This window comes from Takifugu flavidus, chromosome 10, assembly GCF_003711565.1.
Source record: "Takifugu flavidus isolate HTHZ2018 chromosome 10, ASM371156v2, whole genome shotgun sequence".
In the NCBI taxonomy this organism is placed as follows: Eukaryota; Metazoa; Chordata; class Actinopteri; order Tetraodontiformes; family Tetraodontidae; genus Takifugu; species Takifugu flavidus.
In genome coordinates, this window is record NC_079529.1 from 894,074 (window position 1) to 915,942 (window position 21,869).

The 21,869-nt window shown below is 49.2% G+C and overlaps 1 protein-coding gene across 7 annotated transcripts; it reads left to right on the forward strand.

Annotated features, from left to right (window-relative positions):
* Window positions 1-2,110: 2,110 nt before the first annotated feature.
* fam131bb (family with sequence similarity 131 member Bb) lies at window positions 2,111-21,826 on the forward strand. Of its 7 annotated transcripts, none has more exons than XM_057046040.1 (9): window positions 2,111-2,181; window positions 11,335-11,372; window positions 13,333-13,368; window positions 13,778-13,880; window positions 15,798-16,022; window positions 16,153-16,293; window positions 17,415-17,716; window positions 18,177-18,443; window positions 18,942-21,826. In XM_057046040.1, exons 1-9 carry the CDS (start codon window positions 2,154-2,156, stop codon window positions 19,149-19,151), a joined length of 1,350 nt encoding a protein of 449 aa, XP_056902020.1. In that variant the 5' UTR covers window positions 2,111-2,153; the 3' UTR covers window positions 19,152-21,826. The 7 variants fall into 7 exon arrangements, with proteins under 7 accessions (XP_056902020.1, XP_056902024.1, XP_056902019.1 ...); XM_057046039.1 differs by lacking the exon at window positions 2,111-2,181 and adding an exon at window positions 4,724-4,896; XM_057046041.1 differs by lacking the exon at window positions 2,111-2,181 and adding an exon at window positions 4,724-4,896 and having other exon boundaries at window positions 13,778-13,871.
* Window positions 21,827-21,869: the final 43 nt, after the last annotated feature.

A 21,869-nucleotide genomic window follows, 5' to 3' on the forward strand; every position in this document is an offset into this window, starting at 1 on the left:
CTCTCTACCTTCCCTCCCGTCCTCTCCCTCTCCCTCCTCCCTCCCTCCCTCCCTCTCCTCCCCTCTCTTCCCTCCCTCTCTCCCTCTGGGCCGCGCTCCCATTCCTCGTCTCCCTTCACCTCCCCTCTCGAACTCCCTCTCGGTCCGCTCCCATCGTCATCCCCTCTCCCACCTCTCCTCTCGGTCCCCTCTCCCTCCCTTCTCCTCTCCCTCCGCCAGCACAAGCCCTCTCCCCCCCCTCGCCCTCTTCTCCCTCCTCTCTCTCCTCTCCCTCTTCCCCCTCTCGAGATCCTCTCCCCCCGTCCCTCTCATGTAATCCCTCGTCCCTCTCATCCCTCTCTCGATCACCTGCCCTCCTCTCTCCCTCCCTCTCCTCTCCTCATGGTTCTTCCTTCCCTCCCCTCTCTGCCCTCCGTCCCCTCCTCCCTCCTCTCCTCTTGCGCCTCCCTCCCATCCCTCCCTCCCGTCTCTCTCTCCCTCCCTCCCTCTCTCGCCCTCTCTACCCTCCCTCGTCTCCGCTCGTCGCGTCTTGCTTGCTCGGGTCCCTCCCCCTCGAGCTCTCCCTCCCTCTCTCCCTCTCCCTCTCGCTTCCCTCCCTCCCTCTCTCCCTCTCTCCCTCCTCCCTCTCTCCCTCTCTCCTCCCTCCCTCCCTCCGTCCCTTCCCTCCCTCTCTCCCTCCCTCCCTCCTACTCCCTCCCTCCCCTCCCTCCCCGCCCTCCGCCTCTCCTCCTCCCTCCCTCCCTCCCTCTCCCTCTCCCTCTCTCCCTCTCCCTCTCTCTCCCTCCCTCCCTCCCTCTATCACACCTCAGATTTTCACCCCTGTTTTCTCTCCGTCTCCTGCACTTCTATTTCCTCTCCTAATCTCACTTCCCTCCCCACCCTCCAGCTGCTCAGACGTGACTCAGTACCTGTTCAGGGCCGACACGCAGTCTCTGATCCGTTTCCACCACAGAGGAAGAGCGTGTTGGCGCTCAATGCAGCCTAAATGTTTTTAACCGGTCTCAGCCCTCACAATGCATGTGACAGCCGCGGAACGCCGGCGTGGCAGAGCCTGGGTCTATTTGTGTTCCGTCTGAGCAGCCCGGAATACCTTTGTTTTATTGTGTTCCCGTGTTTATAGAATGGTTCCAAAACTGGTGTCTTTTTAGGTGAATACATAATTAAAGTTAATTTAATCAGCTTGATTTTTGTTTGTCTAAAGCTGTGAACCTTTTATTCTAAAGCCAACTTTACATAAAAGAAACTGTGGGATCATTCTGGTGAATTAAGTCATTATAGAAAAACTATTATTTCTGTCTGTCCACAGCAGAGAAACATCAACACCTTTAGCCACCATGAGGTGAATTTCAATTGTAGGGACAAGATGAGCACTTGCACACTTGAGATAGAACGTGACATTTCCACTCAGCACTCGGGAAAAATCTCTGCTGCCAAACTGGCCTCTAGTCCAAAGCAATGGGAGGCTGCAGTACCTCATTTAACCAGAAGGTGTCACACTGGTCCACTTTATCGGTCACGGCAGCAGGCAAATTAAAGCGGGATAAAATCACACAAAAACATCTGATAGAGATGTGATAAATGACAAAGTCAACCTTTTTTTAAATAAAGGTGAAGCATCACACGTGTAACCGGACAAACTGCATCATTAATACAAGCAGCAGCGATGGTGGTCTACTGAGAAGTATTGTAACATCCCAGGGAATCTGGGATGGTTGCAGGGGAGAAGGAGAGAGAAGGATAAATAATAGAGGAGGGTTGGGAACTCCTCGTACATATGTTTTCGTCTTGGTGCTCAAATACGCAGACATCCTGAGTTTAGAATCCCCCGTTGCAGCACAATGAACACAACTGAAACACAGAAGGTGTGAAAAAGAATTCCAGACGGATGTGGTCAAATGTAAACCCCAGGCTGATGCATCGCATAATAGAAAATCAACTTTCTCCCTCTGGCTTAAGCAAAAACACAGTCATTAACAGCTGAAAACACCTTTAAAGAGGCTGTCCGTAATAGCGTTTAATGGGTCCCTCATCTCATCCCTCCTACTACGCCTCTTCAAAAATAAACCACAGAGAGCCACTCCCACCTCTTTATCTTCATCCTTTCCATCTTCTAGTCCTAGAAACCTTTACAACGCTCCACCATCACCATACTTATGAAAAAGAGGCTGATTTTCGCTGCAGGTTGGACAGACGCACGCACACACACACACACACACACACACAGTACATACACACACACTGGCGAGAGCTTGAGAGAGAGAACAGCATGTCATGTGGTTTTAATTAACACATATAGTAACACATACAGTGCTTCCAGTACACACACACACCACACACACACACACACATTGTCTCTCTCTCTTTGTCTTCTTTATATGTAAACCAAACCATCATGTTTAGCATTGCTTTGCTAGCTGTCACTCCTCCTTCTTCATTGAGTGCCTGAACAAGACAGTTAGCTGTTCTTCATTATCACAAATGATGTAACATCCTGGAGGAGACAGACAGATAGCGGCAGACACGTGAAAGTGACTGATTGCAGGAAGAAGGCGCGCGCTTCCTGAGATTCCCGGTGAATCGTCGTCTTTTTCCGCATCCTCAGCACCAGACTGGAGGAGGGAATAAAAGGCAGAACGTAACATCTGCCGGGAGGACGTTTGGTGGTGCGGCACAAGCCTCGCTGGTGCTGGCGTGGCAGAGGCAGCCGTCTTTAAGGATGATGCATCATGAGCATCAAGATTCCTTCTTCCTGTCTGTGGGTGACCTTGTGTCACATTGACGGGTCATACCATGCGTCAGTGCGCTGTCACGCTGAGGTCTTTATATATGTGCTGCCTGTCAGTGTTAGCGTCGCAGCCAAAGAATATTTTCCTCATTAATACCATGATCAAAGGTTGCTGAGAACCAGGGGGAGAAAAACCTACTTGCATGTAGCAAATGTTTGCAAAAATAGCTGCATGTTTACCAGGAAAGCTGCAGATTAGCTCCATTTCAATCAATATTTGTGGTCCTACTGAGTGCCGGTGAGTTTTCTGTTGAGTAAATATAACTTGGATGATGGATGTTAGAAAATTTCAGCTATTTCGTCTGACACGGAGCATCACTGTGACCTCCACACAGGAAGTTGTAGAGAGGTTTACTGTGGATGGGGATCTGACGATCTGACAGGGAGACAAAGGGTTTAACAGAATCTGCTCGGCCTTTAATTGCATGTACGACAGGGTAGAAAAGTCGTTTCCCCTCTAAATAGATTCGCAGTATGTGAGGCTACAGCAGTGAGTAAAGCTGACCCCTGCAGCAGCCTATTGCCTGATTTCCTCTGTCCCGGTGGGAATCCGACAGAGAGCGCTAACACACATCTATATATAAACTCAGAGTGGAGGGATTGGCTGGATTATGTATGAATTGTTATGTCTGGCAAGCCGCACATTCACTTTCAAGCCTTTATTGCCAGCCGAGTCTTTGCATCTCTGTTTTATAGCCTGGTGCGATTGTCGTATTTCCCCCCTCAATCTCTTCAGAAGTGAATTCCTTTCCCTTGCACAGTAATGTCTTCACACCTCCCCTTACTGAATAGTTCCTTCCTTCCCAGCACTTCCCCATCTGCCCATTCTGCCTCTCTCTCTCTCTCTTTTTCTCTCCTTCCATCTGTTCTGCTCTCTTCACGTCTTTTTTCACACCAAGAATGTAAAGTGAGCCGACCGTGAGCGACCACACATGATCCTTTTTGCCGTTCACAGGGGCCCCCAGCATCACTCCCTGGCCAAAGACTTGAGGAAACAGCACACGATGCTGCGTGTTGGTCAGAAACAGAGGGATGGAGGATGGGTCCGAGAGGCTGAGGTGAAGAAATACAGAGAATTTGGATGAATTAGCATGTATTTAAGGTAAGACAGAGAGGCTGTCAGGAAAAGTGCCAGGTGAAGGAGAGACTGTGGATGAAGGAGACATCCTTCTCTCCTTTACACCTAGAAAGACAGGATGAGATGGGGGAGAGAGAGAGAGGCTGTAATTCAGAGGAATTCCGGAGCACACGACGACTGGAGAGTAGATCAATACAGAGAGATGACAGAAAGAGGTGGAGACTCAACACCATCTTGGGTGTGAAGGAAACCCTCCCCTTTTCCTCTATTCTTCCCTTTCTCTCTTGCAGGGCTGTCTAGGACTGTCGAGGTGTGTGTCCGTGAATCTGGCTGAGCGATCGCTGTGAGGGAGGGTGATGGAGACGGTGAGGGGAACGGTGCAAGGAAATCGCTGCAGTGAATAGTCAGGCTGAAAGCACACGGGAGAGGGAGACAGAGAGGGAGAATCCCCCATTTTGGCTCGGCAGCAGTGCAGATACCTAAAACAATGGCAGCCTGGTCCCAACAGCTACGAGCCACTGATCTCATGGTGGCCACCCAGTCCGTCTGCTGTAGCTGTTCCCTTAAACATTCAATCGGTCGGGACATGAATGCTGGTGAGAAGGAACAATGGCTGCACGTGCAGCTGGATTTCAGGATAATAAAGCTATCACATTGGTGATATAAATGCCCAATTAGAGAGAAAAAAAAGAGTAATAACACTCCTCACGTCATTCCCTCAGGCATACTGACTTACTAACCGCATCTCTTCTAAGACACTGCACCGGATAGAGGGAGCGAGAGGGAGGGAGGTCGAGAGAAAGAGAGGGGGAGAGAGAGAGAGGGAGAGAGGGAGGGAGGGATCGAGCGGCTGCAGGAGGAGAAGAGAGAGAGCGCAGGAGAGAAAGGAGCTACAGCAGAGCGAGTGAGAGCGAGGAAGAGAGAGAGTCACAGGAGGAAGAGGGAGAATGCGCGGCGTCTGGGTAACACTTCCACGCTTGTATCCAGGGCCTTTGTGAATACACCATGGGATGCATCGGCTCTAGGAGACTGAGTAAGCCTCTCTTTTCCCTCTCTCATTGCAGGCTCCGGGGGTTCGTTTGGGGGGTGGGGGTGGGCGGGAGGGAGGGAGGACGGGGTGCTTGCAGACGCGAGGCTTTGGCGAGGAGACTGTGGGCAGGCTTTGTGTGCGTGCGTGCGTGCATGCGTGCGTGTGAACAGTTTGTGTCCCTTTTCAGTGCAGTGTAAATGTATGTACGCTGGCCGTCCGCAGCATACGGGCAGATGTCAGAGACAATACATGTTCAAATGTGTCGGTGTGTGTGCGGCTGCATCCCCCACCTCCCTGCCTTGCCTGCCTCCCTGCCTCCTCCCATCCCTTGATTTATGATACTGTTTGGCAGTATGTATACGTGTGTGAGTAGGAGGCAGAGCGGGGATGGAGAGGAGGCAGGAGAGGGAAACGATGTGATCGTGTTTATTTATAGGGCAGCCTGGGTTGGAAAAGGAGGGAAAAGAGAGGTGGGACGGTGTCACGGTCAGGGGCTTTTGCGCTGTTATTTACAAGAATACAGAAAGAGGGGGATGAAGAAATGAGAAATAGAGGAAGAATTCCAGCCAGACAGGCAGGCAGGCAGGGAGGAGGCGAGATGGATGCATGGCAAAGGCGATGGGGGGCGGACAGGCATACGTGCGCCTGTTGGGATCGATGGGAGTTTTCTGCCGAGGACCCTCCTGGATAAACACATAGATGACACTTTAAGTAAAGCAGGGATTTTGGTAATCCCGCTGCTAAAACAGTTAATTGCAATTGCAGCGTTGCAGCGCACGTTCTCGTCCTGCACGTTTTGCCCCAAGGTAAAAATAAACACTGGCTTCTTGTGGTGTGAAATATTCAGAGGACACGACGCATGTACGGCTCTGAAACACATTCGTGGCCTTGGTCTGAACACGTTTTATGCCACTTTGAAAAGTGCGTAACCTTTACAGAAGTCATCAATGTCAAAGTCTGCCGGGATGATCGGATCTCCTGTCTGCGTGTGCGGTGCCACTCCGCCTCTGTACCGACACGTAGACGCTGGAGAAAGAGGACTTTAAACATCTGGAATGGGCAGGACACCGAGTAATGACGCCTCGGTCAGGGGAAGACAGCTGCGGACTGAATGTAGTGGGAAAGTGCCACCGCGTCTCAGGCCCACCGGATTACAACATTTGACGGGTTGCAGAGAGGTTGGCGTCTTCCTCCAGCACTCGGGCCGCGGCTGGAGCCCAGTGACGGGTAATAATGTGATTGAAGGAGACAAAAAGGCTTTGGGAAGGTGTCACATTAATCTGACTGGGAGCCACCTGAATACTGATTCTCATTTTTTTACACAAGCAATCACAGGAGCTTAGAGATCCAATGAGATTGCGTCGGTAATAGCATTTTGTTATTAGGGACGGATGTGATGGAGAGCTGCATGTGATAAAGGACAATATGCTAAATAGACTACCACAACACTGTAGCCTGTCACTTGTAGTACAGATCACACACAACCACTTAGTGGAACGCCCCCCCCCCCCCCCCCCCCCCCCCCCCGTTTGCCGTGGTAAGACGTGCAGAATGTAATCGGACGTGAATATGTAAATAAATGGGCCTGAAAAGGAAAGCCAGCAGCTTGCATGTCTGATTCCATGATTCCCTTGTAAGAAACAGAATGAGCAGCGGTGTTGCTGGTCGAGAGGCGCGGCCGTGTTTATCCTGCGTGAGAATGGATGTAGTGTGCTCTATTGATCGGCCCTCTAAACTGCAGTCTACGTTGCCAAGCAGAGATCAACAGGAGGAGCGGCAGGACGGAATCTGTCTCCAAACAGGAGGAACCCTGATGCATGTGTCTGCCTCCTGCTCCCCACCGGCGCCACGCGCGCACGGCCCGGCGCTCCACATGCGCTTCCGCGCTCTGCTCATCCCGTTGGTTTAGGATGCGTTACCAAAGGGTTTCTGACTGTTTATTTGCTCTTCGCTCGTGTTAGCGATTAAAATTGATTTGGAAAAATATGGCCAGTGACCTTTAGAGGTCTGCTGTAGCTCCTCACCCTTCAGCTCCGGAGTCCGTGGGTGAGGAGAGGCAGCAGCGCCGTAGTTTATGATCACATCCATCACCACTCCTGACAGAGCAAAGGCCCTGAGAGGAAGTCATTAAGATATTCACGTAGTTCTTCGCGACCTCCAAGAAGGAGCAGATCTGCATAGATCTGTCTGGGATGCCGCTTGGGCGTGATGTACATTTCCCCCACTGAGATCACATCTCTGCGGCAGCCAGACGCGGTGTCGGTGAATCTGTTGCCTCATTTTGTTGATTACATTTGATGATGTAGTGTGGATAACGCTGTTGGCAATAATTGCACTAAAAGCTGTGCATTAGAGGTATCCGTTACCGGGCTGTGCTGCAGCAACGTTCGCGTGGAGATAACGGCTACAGCATGTGTCCAGCTGCAGAGGAGAAAGTATAGATATGAATGTAGGACATCATGGCTGTGCGGCCTCTAAGCAGATTTGCTCCCTCGCTTCACTTTTCTTCAGTTTGCTCTGCTAAAGTGACACTGCTGACACACCACTTACTTATTAAATAAGCACTAAGAGACGATTCTCTCGCTCTGCTTGTGTGTGAGTGTGTGTCTGCAGATGTTTCCCTTGTAGTGAATGAACCTGTTTGTAGCAGGGAGACTCACAAGGGTTTCAAACTGGAATTTGATCATCATGTGTTTGGTTCCTTCCTCAACAACACAGGAGCTGGTTGATATTAAAGAATAACATTTAACACAAAGATGGCTTTCTAGATGATTCCAGTTATTTCTTGGGCATTTATACTCTGTGGTTCTTATTGCAGTGGGAAGGTTAAATCTGATTTTTTAAAGCCATTTCCTAACACAAGAGTGTGCTTCTCTGTCTGTATTTGAACACAGAATCCATGTTTATGTATATATTCATACACAGATCAGCAAATGACCTCAGGTTCATGTCCACCTCCCACATGCAGCTATATTTATGTGCTCGTGGGCTCAAATGTGGGTGTCGATACAACGCGGTCGGTGCTGGTGCCTCAACGCGTCCCACCGCCATGTGACACCGTGTCCCAGTGTTTACCAGCTGGCCGTGCGCTTGAAAACTGGTAAATCCGTAGATGATTGATCGTCTTCTGTACTGGTCGGAAAATCCTTGTACACGGAATGCATTCAAGGTGAATGACTCAGTGATGTAGTACCTCAGAGACATGATGAGACCTGATGACCTCTGAGTGAGTGTGTGTGTGTGTGTGCATGTGTGTGTATCTCTCTCTTTTGACTCCAAGGACTCCAGTGTAGCACATATAAATTAATGCCTTTGCCTGCAGATTTGAGTGGATTCATGTGTGTGTGTGGGTGTGTGTGTGTGTGTGTGTGGTGGCAAATTAGAATGAGGAGGCTCATGTGTGACTCAGCCAAACAGGGTTTTGAAACATCGGTATTGACGAGTGCACGTTCTTGCATTTACCTTGAAAATAAACCCATCTATGAAACAAACCGACTCCATTAAAAGTGTGGGTGCAGCGTTTCCAGCGTGAGGCCGGGCCGCAGCTGCGCCCGAGCCCGTCCTTTAACCTTCCCGGACCGTATCAGTATCCTCCGCACAGGTTGGCAGCCACATGCATGCCTAAACAGAGCGAGCGCTTCACCTCGCCACAGGAGCACCTCAATCACAAACACTTTTTTTTCACCTAGTAAATGGCAGCAGCTCATGCTGTGTGTGATTAAGTGTGTGTCAGATGCTCTGCATGTGTGCGGCTCAGCTCCTGATACGCACCTAGCTGCATTTCCCTTCACCAAGCTACGAAAACCATCTGGGTTCTGTTTTTTGCTGAACTCCGGAGCTCGGCAGCCCGGCATCTGCACATATTGCTGCGAGAGGGCAACCTTCCAAGCCGGCACCCCATCGCGGCGACCAGCCTTACTGCAGCTGTCGTGGTAAACAAGCGGCGAGCCCCCTCGGTCCCTCGCCATTACTGCTGCAGGGCAACGAGAGCGCAAAATACAGATGACGCTCAAACGCTTCCCACTCCGGCAGGAGCCGTCAAGCCGCTCCACTCAGAGTCCGAGTTGACAGTGCAGCCGATGTAGATCCGAGGTGGTTCATTATGCTTGGCTGCGCTCCTCCCTCATTTTTCTCCTCCCTCCCTCCCTCCCTCGCCTCCTTCCTGCTCCTTCTCCTCCGCTAAGCTAAGGCTGGCTACCCTATGACCGCAGGAGGGTATCCAGCTCTGCTCGGCTGTGTATGCGGGTGAGAGTTTGGAGCGCCAGGGGAGGAAAAGCTGTCTCAGAGCACCAGTCATGTGCTCTGTCGTTGTTCCCTTAAGGAAGGATCCTGCTGGATCCTCCGGAGCAGAATCACACATTTGATTACTGAGCATGCTGCGGTTTAAGGAGCCATTCAGACGCTTGCAGTGAACGCTAACCCATCATGTATGAAGATATTCTGGGAACAAAGCAACCCGGAATAATCCCTGCGTGATGCAGACATCCCAGCAACCCTTGTGGCTCACTTCACAAACAGCACATGCTTCCGTGTGATCTCCTGTGCAGCTGAAGGTGGCAGACACTAGTTAAGATGCACAAAGGTGCACACGCCACACTGGATGATGGCTGTGGGGAAGGCTGGAGCCGTTCCCAGAGGTAGACCGTCATGGTGCAGTCCACTCTCGAGCCATATTGTGACTGTTGCAGCGAGAGAATGACTGCTAATATACTAATTGGCCAAATGAGGCTGAGGGAGGGGGAGGGGGGGTAAACTGAGAAAACTCAAGGCGGCAGAGAGGGAGCAGCGTCGCGACATACACCCGCTGTAGGCCCGATATATGTGGGCGTGCATATATATGTATAGTGTGTGTTTGCGGGGCTGATTCTTCCTTCACCCGTGTGGGGAGGAAATCTGGGTCAGTCTCTCCCACAGCCCAGACTTTAAATGAGACGTCTTTGCGTTCAACCACTGTCAGCTTGTACGTAACCATCTCGCACCCCCGCGCCGTGCCAGAGATCAAACATGCCTGACTGATCCTGCCGGGGTCACACACAGTTGATTTCTAATGGCGAGAATGTAAGTATGGCCCATTGTTGGGGGGAGGGGGGGGCAGACAACTTGATTAGGTGCTGATGTTCGTTCCTCGTTCGCTCTCGCCGCTTCCTTTGGCTAAACAATGAGATCTGGATTGACAGCCGAGCAGGAGGCAATTAGTTCCCGTTAGTTCCCTTAAATATGATTAAAAATGGTTTCTACAGGTTTCCGCTCACCGTCACGGACCGGTCTATGCACGTTAGGTTAATAAGAGGATCTAAAGTGCCCCTAGTTTGAGTGAATGCTGTGCACCCTGTAATTGACTGGCAATCTGTCAATCATCTGGCAGCAGTAAATGCTCATATTCTCAACTCCCCTCCCATAATTTGGTGGAGAATTTGTGCAATATTGTACTGAGTGACTGAATCCTTGGTTACTCATCATAGCAAGGAAGTAACTCCTCAGAAGTTATTACAGACTGGTGATATAATGAGCCCACCGAAGAGAGAGAAGACCCCCCCAGCCTGTGTTGACAGTACAAACGAAGCGGGGTGGTCCTCATTTGTAGCTGGCGAACCCTTCTGCGTGGAAGTAAAGAAGGTCCACTTTTAAATGAAGTTTGTCCCTCCTCTCCTGCCCTCGCACTGATCTGATGCGACTGGATGGAGTTCAGAGAGAAGGGTAATAACTGAGAGCCCAACAGAGACAGAGCGGAGCTGATGTTTGTGAATCACTGGGTCAGTGGGTCACAGCCATCACTGGACATCCATGAAGCCAACAACACTCTGCCTTTCTCGGGGCTCCTGAGGAGTTGCTCACAATTGCCAAATTGTAGAAAATGTGACTGGCCGAGCGACACACATGCAGACGCACACACAAAGCGAGTGTTGATACAGGAGCGGGCCCCTGTGAGAGTCGGAGACACAGACCCTCTGAGTGAGCAGGCACCTAGAGACTGAGGCCGCATTTATACCCCATTACCAGCACGCGCTCTCTAATTAAACCAGTGTTTTAATTAGGATTTAGACAGCCAGGAGAGAGGAGGGATAATAATGTTCACTTATCCATCAGAGGGCTTGTGTGTTTTGTTTTTTTTTAGCTGACTCACAGGTAAGTATGAGGAGAGGTTTGTCATCGCGTGCAATCTGCCGCCAACTCTGCATATTAGTGCATTATGAAGCACAGCCAGGCAGCACGAGCACGGCGGCCTGCTCAACTGGCCCCGCAAATCGCTCGTAGGCTGGAAAAAAGTGTCTTCAGAAAAATGTGTCATTGGAAATGGTGGGATATTTTTTAAGCATGTTACATCTCCTGTTGTGCAGATGTGTCAGTGTTTAATGTGCAAAAGCATCAGGTGACTCGATTAAAGATGAACTACGAGAACTAAACACGTGTTTTCCCTCTCTGTCTTTATCTCACCCGCAGCGGCCGACGGTGTGCCGGTCCAGAAGGATGGGGAGCAGGTAATTCCTTCATCAACCCCTCTCTTTGACTTCCACTGACATCGGACTCTTAAAGACCAAACACGGCTGCTGACTGCAAACCTGCAACCGCACAAAGCGCCGCAGCAGCTCGCACCAAGCGCACGCGGCGCCTCCAAAGCGGCCATGACGGGCTTATGCGAGTAGATTAGTAAATCAGTCGTTTAACTTCCACTACACTTCTGCCAAAACGGCAAAACAATGTAGCTGGAAGGCAAACGCAGGATGGGTCGGCTCAGTGCTGCTGTTATCACTGCTTTATGTCCAACTGAGCGTCTCTTTTCACTGCTGCATCAGAGCGAATCAACACAGGCATCATTTTTATCAATTTCCAACTCCTTCGACACTCTTTCCCCTCTTTCTGTCATACCGAGCCCATGATTATTTTTAAAAAACAATCCCTTTGAGACAAGACACAGGAGAGGAAACCATTTTGGACTCAAATGTAGGGAACTCTTCTTTTTCACCAAATGCACTGTGATCACGGATTCCATCATTTATTTATGGGCTGCGCCAGAGAATGCCCTTCAGGCCTGCAGAGAGGGAACTAACAAACACACACACGGGGGGAACGCACAAACACACACACCCTTACACCAGTGATGTCAGGGCTATTGGAAAGAACTTAGGAAAACTGCTTCAAGAGGCCCCATTCCACAGCCTAAGTGTATTAAATCTCTCATCACACCCACTCCTGGAGAGAGAGAGGGAGAGAGAGGGAGGGGGAGAGGGAGGGAGGGGGAGAGAGAGATAGAGCAAGGAAGTGGGAGTAAGGAATAGAAAAAGGAGGAGTGAAGGAAAGGAGAGCAGAAGGATATCGATTAACACCACTTATATGGATACATGCTCCAAGAAACGGAGAGATGGAGCGAACAGGAACCTGCTGCTCACTCCCTCATCGTGTCACACCAGCTTCTAGTAACAAAATACATTTCGGCCTTTGTTTTGCTCCAGGCTATTCCTGCACCATATCTGTGGAAGCAAATCTGTTTTAACCCTATAGCTGCTATTGATGCTCATATGTTAATACTATAGATAGCCTTCGAGTTAGCTGAGTATGCTAACGGACAATGCTTTTGTTTTTGTAAAAATATAAACAGAAGATTCTAATTTGTAGGTTCAGGGAATGGTTTCTTAAAACCTCCCTGATTTTTTAATCAGTGAGCTTTAGAAAAGACTGATGGTTTTTCATTGTTGTCATTGCCGAGCAGCATAATGGCGCCGATGCATATTGACCACGAAAAAGAATGTCGGAGTGACTCAAAACGCGGAGCAGTTAGTGGTTATAAAAGGATTCTGTGCCGTGCTGGTTTTTTGATGCCGTCACTGTTCGGCCTTGACAGACGTGACTCAGAGGTGAAAACATTCCAGAACAGCTTCCAAACCCCCAGTGATCCCAGTCCGGTCTGGCTGATAGTGAGGAATGGCATGGACGAGGCAGCTGCTTCCATGTTTTGTTCCCTGCGTCTGTTTACACACAGAGACACACACACACACACACACACACACACTGCTGGCTGTATGTCTGCAGCATCAGATGGATGTTGACGCTGACGTCTTGTTGACTCTCACTGGCGCTCTGCTGTTTGCCTTGAGTGTTTTGCAGCCCGAGTGAAGACGAAGGAGACTCCCTCACCGGTTTTCACTCTGCTATACATATAAACAAATTTACATTACTGATGCCCTGTTTAATCCCCCTCCCTTCTCCTTGTCATTCTGGTCCTTGACTCTCGCCTTCCTGGAAAATCCTGCTGACCCTCCCCTCTCTTGTCTTTTAATTTCCATTTCTCCCTCTGCATGTCTGATGTGTCCCTCCTCTCTTTGTCTTCTCCCATTTCCCCTCCCCTGCACGTTGATGGTCTCCCTCCCTCTCTCTCTCCCTCTCTCCTATCCCTCTCCTAATCTTTTCCCATCCCTCTCTTCTCCTATTTCTCCTCCTCAGCATGGACGTTCAGAATTTTCATGGGAAGGAATCAATGTAAGTGTCGTGACACCATTCCTTCATCTGCCGCCTTTCTGTTTCCTTTGCCTGCTTTGATTTGACTGGCCCATTAGCCACCAGCAACCCCCCCACCCCCCCTCCCAGCCCCCCTACCTCTCTCTCAGCTTCACAGTCGCTCCTTTTCGGTTTATGGTAGTGGTGCACGGTAGCGAGCGCAATCTGAGCCAATCGTCGGAGCAGAATGAAACACAGCACACTGTAATCTGGACTTGTGGGTTTTTCTCTTGTATTAACCCAACATTCTCCATCACTTCTCCTCCACTCACCCCTTTTCTAATACACTCCGTCTTCACGCTGTCTTGATGTCTCTCTGTGGATCTCCCATCTTTTTTTTCCTCCATGCCCCTTTTCCCTCCTCCATTCCTCTCGTATCTCCGATCTCTAGCTGTCTATGGAAGACACCACGTCAATCCTGCCACGGCTCAAGAGGAACTCAAACCCCTACGGCATCGGGGCTCTGGCTAAGTCTTCTCTGTCAGGTGTGTCAGGTGTGTGTCTGTGATGTAACTGGTAAACTGACCCCATGTTGGCTCCGGTTTCCTCACCAGGGACTGGGGTCAGCATGGTACCCGAATTGGGTTCCCTTCTGTCACTTCCTCTCCACACTGTTAACACACACACGCCAATGGCTCCTCGTGAGTCATTGACGGAAATAAATCAGCCCCAAAAAGCAGACGACTCTGTCACACACACTCAATGCACGCGGCTTGTTGATCTAAGAACAGGTGAGTGGGAAGTGTAGTCAATCTCTTTTTTTTTTTTTTCCCTGTTAAGTGCTTGTGAAGTTGTGGTGTCCTGAGCAAGTTCTGGTCTGGCTGTTCTCAATTGTCGTGGGTAAAGTTGGGAATACACTGCATGACTTTCACAGACATAAAACTGTCCTGGAAAGACGTTCAGAAACAGACTGACTGACAACCCGCAACGGGGGGGGGGGGGGGGGGGGGAAAAGAAGAAGAGGAACAAACAGATATGCAAGACAGGCTGTGCGAGTTTTTGTGGTCACCACCATCTGTGCCGAGAAGGAAGAAGACCCTTTTTTCCTTCCTGAGGACATCTGCAGATGCAGCTGACATTGACTTGAGGGTCTGTCGCTCCACACTGGTCCACTATTTTCCTTTTTTTTGCGCAGTCTCTCCCCCCCCCCCCCCCACCGGCTTTGCCCGTTCCTCCACTTGCTGCATCCTCTCGTAACAGGCCAGAGATGGATGGTCGGGCCAGCTGCCGCCAACGTGACAGCCTCCCGAGTTGGCGCTGAAAGATCAAACATGGTTGGAGGAGTTTGTTCTCAGCCGGATCTCCTCGCGCAGTTGCAGATTCCCCCCGCCAGCTCGCTGCTCCGGGCTGGCTGCAAGACGTGCTGACGCGTGCACACTGGGAGGCACAATTCTCGATTCTTGCACACACGCCTGTCGAAAAGCATGTAGTGTATCCTCAGCTTTAAACAGAGTTCAGTGCAGTGTAGTGAAGTGCTTTGTTTTAGCAGTGGATTTGGTTTGATCCAGCTGTTGTGTGCAGTGCAGTTTATTTGGCTGCGGTACAGTGCAGTGAAGTGTAGTGCAGTTGCTGCGTTGTGTGCCCCCTCACTGATTTGTGGAATGATTTATCCTCATAATTTATTCATAAATCTCATCTCCATGTGATGCCACCAGGGAGAGTCAAACAACCAGGGATTTGCAGTGTGTGTCATCATGTGCGGGTCACAGGAAACACGGCGCATTATGTCAGCTTGGTGCTGGTTCAGTGGCGGAAATAAATATCTTCTTCTTCCAAAACCTGTGCTGTGTTGGATTGTAGGACAGGCTGAGGAGTGAAAGGGAGCAGTTTATTGCTTAGCCAGCACAGCATAGCAGAGGTGTGAAAGCCAACACGTCAACAAGCCAACGTCTCATTACTCATGCCACGCCGCCATCTCACCCCAATTATCGTGTCCCATCCCATGATGCACCTTTGTCAGACATGACATCCGTCCCTCTCTGTAGCCTATAAACTCTCGGTCTCATTAAACAGATTAATGTCACCTCCGTAACCCTTGTCATTTAGCCCTTTTCCTAATCCATGTTCACGGAGACCCTCATTAAGCTACAGTTATGTGGAAAAATTGGATTTGGCTAATAATTCATTTCCATCAACCTATTCAAAGTTCAATTTATTAATTGACGCTTGCCTCAAACATCTTATTTTAAACCTACTATGTATATTTATTGAGGACTGATCCTCCCAAACTACGCTAGGCCATCCATTGACCACACGCCATCACAGCGTCCATGACCAAACCGCTAAACAAACACGCTAGTAACATGTGTATCTTATGTCCATCTTTCTTTCCCGCCTGTCTTCACTCTGCCATCTTTCCTTTTTTTCTGCCGATTTCCCCCTCCTCCCTACCTCCCCTCCACCACGAGCAGGTGTGACCCGCACCATGAAGGAGAGGGTGACCAAGCCCACAGCCATGGCCCAGGGGCGCGTCGCGCATATGATTGAGTGGCAAAACTGGGGGATGCAGACAGTGGGCGCGGGCGGCATTCCCCAGTCCCGCATCACCACCCAGGAGCGGGAAAAGGAGCGGCGGCTGGAGAACGACGCCTACAGTGACCTTAGCGACGGCGAGAAGGAGGCTCGCTTCGCAGCAGGTTGGAAATACGTGCAGACGTCTGTCTGAGCCCGATGACCCTCATCAGCAGAGTGGAAAAGTCTGGGATTCAGGCCTATATTTGTGCCGAATCACCTCACTGTGCTCCTACCTCGTCCTTTTGACCTCAGGTATCCTACAGCAGTTTGCGATCTCAGAGGCGACCCTCTTGGCCTGGACGTCGATGGATGGCGAGAGTCCGCGGTCGGGGTCGAACCAGGGCAGCGTAGCTCATCTGAGCGAAGTCAACCAGGAAAGCATCACCAGTCGAGGTAAACACGATGACACGTAAACATGATGACACGTAAACATGATGACACGTAAACACGCTGACACGTAAACACGATGACACGTAAACACGATGACACGTAAACATGATGACACGTAAACACGCTGACACGTAAACATGATGACACGTAAACATGATGACACGTAACATGATGACACATAAACATGCTGACACGTAAACATGATGACATGTAAACACGCTGACACGTAAACACGCTGACATGTAAACATGATGACACGTAAACACGATGACACGTAAACTTGATGACATGTAAACACGCTGACACGTAAACACGATGACACGTAACATGATGACACGTAAACACGATGACATGTAAACACGCTGACACGTAAACATGATGACACGTAAACATGATGACACGTAAACATGATGACACGTAAACACGATGACACGTAAACATGATGACATGTAAACACGCTGACATGTAAACATGATGCAGCACAAACAGCAAGGGGGAGAGAGAGAGAGAAAGAGAGAGAGAGAGAGAGAAGAGAGAGAGAGAGAGAGAGAGAGAGATGAGAGAGAGAGAGAGAGGAGAGAGAGAGAGAGAGAGAGAGAGAGGAGAGAGAGAGAGAGAGAGAGAGAGAGAGAGAGAGAGAGATTACAATATTAGAGTCATTGTTGACGTCACAACAAATGAAGTTTAATTGATTTCCGTTATAGGGAGTGAGATTATGGACAGAGTAAAGACAGCTGTGCCAGCTGGGTGTAGTTGGGGGAGAGGCGGTGCACAGCATCACATGCGTCATGTTGCCTGGTAATGAGAACATACTGTTCCCTCTCTCCTCTCCATGCTTGAGGGTCAGCTCATTATTCTTTTCTCATGGACCTCTGGACATTTTCCACTCCTTGTGGTTCTTTTGAAGGCCTTGTTCTAGAGGTGCAAGGAGTTCTGGGTGAACAGATGCTCTTCAAGAAAAGGTTTTTATAAAGTCTCGGGCCAATTATTCTGGACTCAAGCCTGACTTTTATGTGCAGCTTGACTCAAGTCTTCCATTGATTTTCTGAATTGACCATTTCAGATATGAAAACAACTGAGGGGACATATATGATCAGCTGCCGCTTCCGTTTTTCTTTTTCCAGATCAGATATTGCACCACTCCTCAGCAGAGGTGTGGCCACACACATACGTCTCCCAGGGCCACTACTGCCTCTCCTCCTCCGACGCCTGGGAGCCCATCAACAACGATCCCTCCGGGGTGGCGTCTCCGCCGGCGGGCTCCTACGTCGTCGGGACCGACGGATACGACGGACAGGCTCACTTCCTGTCGCAGCAGCAGCAACAGCTGACTCTCCAGCAGCAGAGCCAGCTGCAGCAGCTGCAGCAGATCCAGCAGATCCAGCACTACCAGCAACAGCAGCTCCTGCAGTACCAGCAACAACAGGTAGAGTCTGAGGACACAAGAGCTGCCTGAAATGAGCCAATAACATCACATACACGTCTTGTTTAAGGGTTTGATGCTAGTTTAAGGGTTTGATGCCCACACTGAGATGAGCATTTTTATTTTACGTAACTGGAGGAGCTAAAAAGGAACTAACCCCGACGTTAAACGATTTATGTGTTGCGATTTGGGAATCTTTTCCATTAGCATCATGATTCATTTAGCGTACGTGAAGGCAGCTTCAACGGCACGGCTGAAGATGCTAAAAGATTAAATGTGCCCCGAGGTGTCACAGCACAAACCTGGATCAATTCATACAATCCTTGATTCAAATATCGCTGTACAGAAATCGAAACTAGTTTTCAAATAAACTTGAATCCTCATTTCAAACAGCTGATTGGAGTCATTTGATCTGGTGTAATTATGAAAAACAGTTTCAGGACTGCTGACTCTCTGTCTGCAGTCTCTGGAGCACCGGCTGCACAGCGCCAACCACTCTTTGCAAGCAACCCCCAACAGCACCATCCACAGTCTGGTCCATCAGGTTCACCCACCATTGGTGGATCTGTGGAACACGGGTCAGATGGAGGCCTATCAGACGGAGGCTGGAGGCTACATGGGTGTGTCAGCGGTGGTGGAGCCCAGCCTTTGTGTTCCCTCCGGAGAGGAGATGGTGGGAACAGAGCACTCCCCCTTACTGGAGCAGCAGGAGGAAGAGGAGGAGGTCAAGGTGAGGTAACACATTTGCATATGAAGGCATCTCTGGTGCACACAGAGCGCCATGGCGGCTTTATTGCCGTCGCTGCGCCTCACTGCATGCACCTCTCATCATCAAAGAGTGGACGTTATTTCATTTCTTCCTCTCAAACGTGGAGCAATATTCCAAATCTTTGTGAGGATTTGCTGCATTTTATTCCTTTCTCCTCAAAGGGAATTTGTTGAACAGTAGGAAGTTACAGTAAATTGCAGCAATTGTACACATTTGACCTGAACACGCGTCATTTAAGCAGGTATTGTAGGCAACGACCAGCTAGAAAATAGATCAACTCAAAAAAACAAAACCTCGAAAATTCTGCTAAAGGTAAAATAAAGTTGAAATTGTGAGAACGATCGAGCAAAGCTATCAAAGCACAAATTTCTCACCGACCTATAATCCAAATCCTTCTTATTGAATATGAATTAGAAATGCTGAAATTCCTCCGCCTGGTCCTCTGTCCTGTCCAACCAGGAGGAGGATGTGACACTGCGCATGGAGCCAGAGTCCGCCACGTTGACTCCGCCCACGCAACAGGGGGACGCCTCCGGCGGCAGTAGTCCGGGGCAACCGCCGGCAGAGCCAATCTCCGAGAGGAAGGCGTCTGATGTCACCACCGGCCTTGTTCAGACTCTAGAGGAGCAGGACGAGGAGGGGCTGTCAGCATCCGTGGCAACCAACTGAGACTCCCTGTTACAAACTGACCAGGAGAGGAAGGACGAAATAACACAACCTATATCTATTTATCTGTTCATTTTCAGGTATGAAAAACACAACTATTTCACAGTGGTGATAACCCGATCTGGGAGGAGGCTCACGGTGACGAAGGAACTGATGCAACAAAGGACACGCGCATACTGTGTTCTTTGTAAGCCTTACATCCCAAAGGTGAAGGGACTGAAGGAGAGGGAAGGGAGGAGCAGGAGGAGCAGGAGGAGCAGGAGGAGCAGGAGGAGCAGCCGTCGGCAGAAATGTCTCTATTAGGGATCCACTCATTGGAGATATGGCGGAGGGGAATGGAAACATGCATGCTTTTTATGAAGACGAGCAACTCAACCCTGTCATCGTCGTACGATAATACTGACATCTATCATAATAAAGCGTTATAATAAGAATAATTTTGTAATAAATCAAAACTGTACGGGATAAAAATCTATGTATAGGTGTATGATCAAAATATACGTTTGCCCCACGGGGCGACAACACGGTTTACAGCTGTTACCCGACATAGTAGTGTTTAATCAAGCTAAGCCCATGTTCCGTCAAACGCGTATAAACACAAACATTGTTAGCGTAGGCGCAGAAAACGTCCGCATTTCGGGGAAATGCAAATTTAGTGGAGACTAATTCTTCTATACTGTGGCACGGGATGCTGTTTCCGGAGGGACGGGCCCGTCGTGCTGAGTACACACACTAAACCTTGCACAGATAAGGATTGTACTGTAAGATAGTGTGCTTCCTACCCAATCTCTGTATGCATGTTTCTTCAGAGCACTATGGAGTATCTGTAATATATGGCACTGTTTTTTTGGGGTTTTTTGATTTTGCACTGAAGCGCAGCTTCCTGAGCGGGGCCGTGGCAACGTCCCCCAGGTTTTTTTGGGTTGTGGGCAGAGAAATAAAGACAGAGCTGCATCTCCTTTGCACTGACGCGCTCCAGCAGATCGGAGGTTGCCTCCGGATCGCTTGATTTTGAGCTTTTCGGCGCCACAGACGACCAAAACAGAGCCGCTTCGCGAACAGCGCGAACCCTCAGCTGCTTTTTATTTCCTAGGTCTAGTTGAGATAAACTGAGGGGGAGGATGATGACGATGATGATGATGATTATGATGATGATGATGATGGCCATTATGTGAATGTACAAGTGACGGTACATGAACATTTGATGTCTCCTCACGGCCCACGTGGGACAGAATCCCGAAATGAACAAGACATTTAAATGTGTGGGTGTGAAAAATGGATTCTCTGCTTCGTCAGACCCCACACACACACACACACACACACACAAGGATCTAAATTGTAACCAGCAATAGGCAGGCATAGCACTGGCGTTCCAAAAGACCAGTGTCAGCTCTGTCGTATAGTTGTAAATAGTCTGAATATATCAAAACCGCCTCTCACTCGCTCACAACTGTTCTTGTGCAGTTTAACTTCTTTATTTTTTTACTCCTCTGTCCCATTTTAGTTTTGGGATCGCTAACAAAAAACAAAATAGAGTAGTGTTCATCGCTACCTGATACAAATGTAAATAGATTTGGTCACTAGCATCCAAGTGTGTTTTATCTGGTGAGCCTATGGGTGGTGGGACGGGTGGAGAGTAGCGGTCTGAGATAACGGGGACGTTACCGTCCCTCAGTCAGTCAATCAGGGAAAAGGACGGGAGAGAAAGACTGAAGCGTGGAGCGGAACAGATCGGCGTCTTCCTGCTCTTTGTGATTACTGTGAAGCAGCTGTTGAAGTGATTATTAATGATGTTTAAGGAAGCATGTTCTCATTTAGGTTGAAGCTTTTCCCTCACCAGGAGGAGGAATGGGGGGGGGGGGTGGTTGCAGCGAGGGCAGGACGGGAAGCGAAGACTCTGGACTCGCTGATAAAACACACCACCACCGTTTGCATCGTTTCCTCTCTTGGGGGGCACCTTCTCCTCTCACTCTGAAGATTGTGTGAGACACTTTAGAGATATATATATAAAAAAAATTCTATATGGTTTAATGACTTGAATGAACTTCTCTGTTAAATGATTCTTTATGCAATGTTGGGGACAATGTTTATTTTTCTACTGTTACGTTGTTGAAATCCCTCCCTGTATAAGTTAGAATAGGTGTCATGGTTGTAAAGTGGTCTTGTTCTGGTCTGGTTCTGAGCACTTTACGGACAAAAACGGATCCTCTGCCCTTACGTAGAGGCCGGAGACTGAGAATAATAACTGATAATTCGGCAGCTCCTGATCTTAAAACAAGGCGAGACTTGATTTTAAAGAGTCGCTGTTTCTCGGGGGGGCTCAAACCTGCAACCAGAAGGTCTTTACACGATGGCACATATTCATTTATTTATTGAACAATTACTTGGTGGGAAGGAAACATTTGACAGCCTGTACAGAGCCTATACATCCCATAGGTACCGACCCATCTGGGAGCAGTATCTCTGGTTTTGAGTCGCTCGGCTTCAGAGACCTGATGTGGTGGGAAGACTTCGTTGTTGATGGGGAGCGGCTGCACGGCTAATTTGGCTAAAACGGGATATCAGTTTACACGAAATCGTAAGGGTGGTTGAAAAGAAACTGCTTCAGGGTTGTTGTTTTTTTTTTTCTTGTTTATTATCATCTCAATGAATGAATAAATGAATAACAAGAAGCCAAATATAGTTATGTGGAGGTTAATGTTTAATGATCATTGCTAACCA